The sequence below is a fragment of the Pseudophryne corroboree genome, chromosome 4 (genome assembly GCF_028390025.1).
Source record: "Pseudophryne corroboree isolate aPseCor3 chromosome 4, aPseCor3.hap2, whole genome shotgun sequence".
NCBI lineage: Eukaryota > Metazoa > Chordata > Amphibia > Anura > Myobatrachidae > Pseudophryne > Pseudophryne corroboree.
In genome coordinates, this window is record NC_086447.1 from 869658877 (window position 1) to 869665131 (window position 6255).

General features: G+C 48.3%; 1 protein-coding gene across 1 annotated transcript in view; it reads left to right on the forward strand.

The window, feature by feature from the left end:
* Positions 1-5413, forward strand: part of LOC134910569 (solute carrier family 22 member 7-like) — a 143128-nt gene extending 137715 nt beyond the window's left edge. Inside the window, exon 10 of the mRNA XM_063918760.1 lies at positions 5000-5413. Within this exon, the coding sequence (XP_063774830.1) occupies positions 5000-5159 (160 nt within the window). The 3' untranslated portion in view covers positions 5160-5413. The remainder of the gene's footprint in view (positions 1-4999) is intronic.
* The last annotated feature ends 842 nt before the right edge of the window (positions 5414-6255 follow it).

A 6255-nucleotide genomic window follows, 5' to 3' on the forward strand; every position in this document is an offset into this window, starting at 1 on the left:
GTAACTACAGGGCTGGTCTTGTTTTGCACTAAATGTTTTTTGCAGGAGCTCTGCTGCACAGGCGTTTGCACTTCTGCAAAGCGAAAATACACTACCCGGTGGGCGGCGACAATGCGTTTGCACGGCTGCTAAAAGTAGCTTACGAGCAATCAACTCGGAATGACCCCCTAAGTCGTCACTTTTTGGAGGTTCAGGAATATCTACTCACTTTTTTAGGCGCTTCTCCGCATTGTGTAGAAAATGTACACACCCTAGCACCAACTACTGCAAATAATCATTTCTAATTGGCTCTTGCAGTTCTCAGGTGCACACATTCGTGCCAAGTCTGTTAGTTGTATGAAACAAACTCTCATTCGCAGACTTGCACCTAATTGGTCGTTACTCCTGTACCCCACAGGGGTACAGGGGTAACCTCCGGTCGGCCGCACTGCCTTAGGGCCCACCTCCTCCTCTAGGGATCAGGTTCCAGACTGTGTACTTGAATTATACATTATACATATGTATCATTATACTGGAAATGACTATGGTGTATTCTCTGCCATGTATTGCGTCTATTCACTGGAGTCAGAGGGAGAGGGGGTATGCCAGCGGCTCACAGAGCGCAGGGCATGCCCCCTCAGTGACGAAAACGGGGCGTGTTCTGCGATTGCGGGTCCTCCGTGAAGCCACGCCCCTTTTCTTAGACCACACCCCTTTTCAGGAGCACCTCTTTGAAGAAATGAAAAGTTGGGAGGTATGATTAATCTGCTACATTATCATTCATAGTACTATCAGTATTTACTATATATATATATTTATGGAGGGGCCCAGTCATGCACTTTTTAATGGTTAGCCAAGCCTCTGTGGTAGCTAGTCATACCATTATAGAGGTTGTCCACACACTTAAGTATGGGCCCCTGCCACTGCATTCCCCCAGTGGGCCCTTTATGCCTCAGTCCATAATTAGGTATGTGCGAGTGATGCCATTGTACAAAGCACAGGGCCCTGGGGGTAGCACAGTCATTGCCCCACGTTGCCTTAAATGGCACCCTGCAGCTAATATTGACACTACAGTGCCACCCGGAGCGTCCTTAGGACACTCCAGACACGCACCCTGCAGTCTGTACAGCCGCTCGGAGTGTCCTCAAGATGCTGGAAGACCTGCCCCCTCTGCGCAACAAATGACATCACGCATCAGGAGGTGGGGCCGGCACAGGGTGCACTGCCGCCCCATTACGCTGCTGATTGGGATAGATTCAGACTGAGGGGGGTATTCAGTTAGCTCCAACAATTTCAGAGCTATCGAATTCACCCCCCTGTGTATTCAGATGCGGTCCATTTTCGCCCGTTTTTTGAAGACATTTTTGACCAATGCCTTTTCAATTCTTTTTTTTATTAAAAAGACATTGGAGTAAAATGTCTCAAAATCTGCAGAAAAAGGCAGTTTTTTTTACCAGTGCAGGTTTGAAAACACATGGATTCGCCGATTCACATGTTTTTCACTCCTTGTTTTTCACTCCTGCTGAATTTTTTGCCTAAGCGAAAAAACGGCTCTGCTATTGAATAGGATGAATCCCCATTCACCCTAAAAAATAGCGAAAAGTGCAGTTTTTTCAACTAGGAGAAAAAACCAGGGCTGGATTAACAATGGGGCTGATGGAGCTGCAGCTCCAGCCCACAAGCAAAATAGGCCCACACCAACTGTATACTGCTCTGCTGCTGTAAACAGGATATTTTTTTTCCTCCTACAGCAGCCAACGAGTGACTGGCTGAGACTCCACTACCCCAGCCAAAGCACCCCCCTCCCCCACTAGCTGCTGTGCTGGTTAATCAAATGGCATCGCTGGCATTTACTATGATGGCGGCACAGTAGTCGGCTTCCATAGCCCTCCCTGCGACACATACGCACAGTGACTCCTCCGCACCTTGAGATATAATTGCATATGATTTCACAAAGGCGCTTCCACGACGTTGTGGGTTCATTAGTTCTTGCAGAGCCGGCTCAGAAGTGACTTTGACAACGAGCAGGCAGTGGGAATGGGAGAGCAGTGTAAAAGTGCCCCCTGGCATTGAGGTATGGAGTGAGGACATTTATACTGGGGAGTACGGTTGGTGCCTCACAGCACTGAGGTCATGGGTTCAATTCCCACCATGGCCCTAACTGTGTGGAGTTTGTATATTCTCCCCGTACTTGCGTGGGTTTCCTCCGGGTATTCCGGTTTCCTCCCACAATCCAAAAATATACTGGTAGGTTAATTGGCTCCCAACAAAATTAACCCTAGTGTGAATGTGTCTGTGTGTACATGTGATAGGAAATATAGATTATAAACTCCACTGGGGCAGGGACTGATGTGAATGGCCAAATATTCTCTGTAAAGCGTTGCGGAATATGTGTGCGCTATATAAATAACTGGTAATAAATAATAATAATAATATACTGTACATCGGGGCGGCCAGACTTTTTCGTACCTGGGATCTACTTTTTGTTCACTTACTTACCGGTGATCTACCAGCGTCCATGCTTTCAAACTTGCAGTTTCAACGCATGGCTGTTAATTTAAGAATAATGCAATCAAATAACAACACCAATAAGAATGCACACATTACAAAAAAAACTTTAATATAAATAAACACAATGTTTTGCAGATTCCCCCTTGTGCAGAATACCCCCCTCCCTCTCACAGTGCTATACCCCCACATATGCAGAACAGCCCCATGTGCAATGCATACCCCCCTCCCTCTCCCATTGCAGAACACCCCGCTGTACAACATACCCCCCCACCATGTGGAGAGTCCCCCTCTGTGCAATACCCCCCCATGCATAACCTCTTCCTCCCACTCCAGAACAACATACTGTAATCCACGAAGGCTGGCTGGCTTCATGGGGTTCTGGCTGGCTGGCTTCATGGGGTTCCTGCTGGCTGGCTGGCTTCAAAGGCTGGCTGGGAGCTGGCTGGCTGGCTTGCTTCAGAGGCTGGCTGGCTCCCCGCTGTGACGCTGTGTTTGCTCCCGGAGTCCCGCTTCCTGCTGCCGCTGACTGCATCCAACGGCGTACAGGCTCCTCACAGCGTGGGTCGCGAGTGACGTCATGAAGTCAGCCGCGCACCCACGCAATGCAGCACTGGGAATGCTGCAAATCACCAGGAGGCGGCAGATGACTGAAGTTGGTCGCGATTTACCCACAGGAGCTCCGCGAGCTACTGGAAGATCGCAATCGACGTTTTGGTCGTCTCTGCTGTACATGATATACGTTTATTTATACCAAATATTAACAATGTCATGCACTAGGTTTTAGCAACCAGTGTTTTTACAGCTGTAGAAATACCCAGGGTATGCTGGAACTTGTAGTTTTTAACCAGCTGGTTGCATGTATGTGTGTTGTAATCGATATCAGATACATTAACAATGGTGAGGTGCACATACATACCCAGTGGTCAGGATCCCAGCAGTCGAAACACGACGCTGGGATCCCGACACTTCTCGGAATGCCAACATCAGCATCCTGGTTAGGGTCACAAGCCCGGCACCGAAAATCCCCACCACTGGGATCCTGAAAGATCATGTGCCGGGACACAGGAGAGGTAAACCGCAGGGCATAGGCAAACGCAGGGGGGGTTTCTGGTTGCCCAGAAACCCCCCTCCTCTTGGCATGTTGCGCAAGGGTGTAGTATGGCTGACCGCCGGTCAGCTTACCGACGCCGGGATCCCGGCAGCATACCGACGGGGAAGGGCAAGTGCAGCCACGTTGCGGGCTTGGTGGCGACCTGCGGTCGCCACGGGTTCTGTTCCCACTCTATGGGTGTCGTGGACACCCACGAGTGGAAATAGTCCCTGTTGGTCGGCATGCCGACCATCGGGAAAGTGAGCCGTCGGGCTCGTGGAGGAGGTCATGTGACTGTCGGTCAGCTGACCGGCGGTCACATGAATACCACCCGTTGCGCAAATTATAACAAAAATAACAATGGTATATAATACGATTACTAGAGTTACCGCCACATCATGCAATTTAAGGGACAGAGCAGACCTGCTGCACATGCCCAGTGATAGAAGCTTCTTCTACCAAGTTTGCTGTGTGTGTGTTTCTGAGTCCTCAATCAGTGCACTGGACCAGAGAGTAGCTACCAGGAAGAAGAAACAGGAGCCTTACCATGAGGTGGGAGAATGTTTGCATAGAAAGTGTAGTACTGGTTCTATTATGTTTATGTATTTATTTATAGTATGTTTAACCTTTTCCTGATTACTTATTTATATTATTTAAATATGTTTGATGCAGCCTATACTATAGACCATATATTGTGTTAAATAATAATACTATATTTCATGTTCCGCCATGTGGGAGATTGTGGATTGCATTTGGAAACCCCCCTCTAGAAATCCTGCGTTTGCCACTGCTGGGGGGGGGGGGGTAGGTTAAGCTGCAGAGGGAGGTTTAAGCTGCGGAGGGAGGGTTAAGCTTCGGAGGGAGGGTTAGGCTGCGGCGCAGGGGGGGTTAGGTTTAGGTGGCCTTTTTTCCAGAGATTAGTGCATGCACAGTAAGGAAATCTCTGGGAAGAGGGCTGCCACACCATTTACCCCGGAGATGTGCGCATGCTGTGTCCCTCTAGTGCTCAGACTCTATTGCACTGAAGGGACCAGGCTGCAGAGGAGGGGCCCGACAGAGGAGGATGGACACGGGCCTCCTCCTCTGTTAATATGCCCGTGACACACGCCTAATACGTACAAAATAGGTCACACTACCATATTAGTAGACGAAGCTCTGCCATGCTGGTCAGAACCCTTACAGCGATACACAATAGGCCCTACAGAAATTTCAGCTCCAGGCCCATGAAGACCTTAATCTGGCACTGGAAAAAATGGCCCTAATTGAATACCCCCCAAAGTGTTGGGAGTTTGAGATCCCCTCTTATAGCATCATTCTCAAAATATCTTGTAAAAGAGAGATGATATCATCCTCCCCTATCTCACCTCAGGATACTTGCTGTAGATGACACTACTCCTGTAATTTGTGTCTTTCCTGCAGAAACAAGACTCTTACAACTGCGGCAGATGGAGACGTCTCTATGTATGTGAATGGACACCAGAGAGACTCTGAGGACATAACCCCACAGCCCCGGGTCACCAACCCCGGTATGTGTCACACAGAGGAACCGGATTCTCCCGGCAGCTTAAATGTATCATAAGGAGCCACTGACCAAAGTCCAACCAAGCTAATGAGGGTCTGTAGGGCCAGAGTTTGCTTCTGATCAACAAGACATTTCATACTCTCCCTATTACAGAGGTCAAATGTTTTATAGTGTTTGAGATGATCAATACATTTTATTAATAAAAGGACTGTAATGCTTCCAGCTCACCCAGTCAGTTCTATTGTCTCACACAGTGACTGATTATTACAGAAGCCCAAGTCATTGGTACGTATCAAGACATGTCCATGATTAAAGACACAATTCTCACCACCCTCACTTTGTATTGTCATTAGTCCTACGTGAGCATGTTATCCATAGTATATTATTAAGTACGGATAAACTGAATATGCAAAGTGCCTTTAAGTTACCATTGGAGCCCTAGGGCGCAGGTACGGGCCGACCGCCCATACACACACACACACACCGATGTGCCAATATATCGGTAGATATATTGGCAGTCAGCTGTATTGCGGGGCCGACGCGATACGTCTGTAAATGACGGAGTTCACAGACGTATCGCCCATACACACTGGCCGACGGACCCGCGATATATCGGCCGTTCAAGAGAACGGACGATATATCGGCCAGTGTGTACCCACCTTAAGTGTAAAGGGCCCACCGGGGGAATGCAGCTGTAGGGGCCCATGTTTAGAGGCATGGTCAGTCTCCAGAGTAGGTGTGGCCAGCTGCCACAGAGGCTTGGCTAACCTTCAGAGAGTGAATGGTTTGGGCCCCTTGATAAATATATCAAGTATAGTAAGGTAACATATGTATATATATATATATATATATATATATAGTTCAAGTACACAGTCTGTAACTTGATCCATAGAGAAGGAGGTGGAACCCCATGCCGTAGGTCCCTCCGGGGATTTCCCCTGTGGGCCAGTCCAACCCTGTCCACAGTCAATCCATAGTAAGGGGAGTTTGTAAGTATCATGTGGCAGATGGGGTTGGGTTCGTGTCACATAACTGCGTTCCGGCAGACGTAATAGAAATGATGAATGTTTACAGATGCTTTCACTGAAGAGAGAGAGATTAGTCCATCAAATGAACTCTCTGATTTTGGTCAGGGTCACTAGATGTTCTCTAT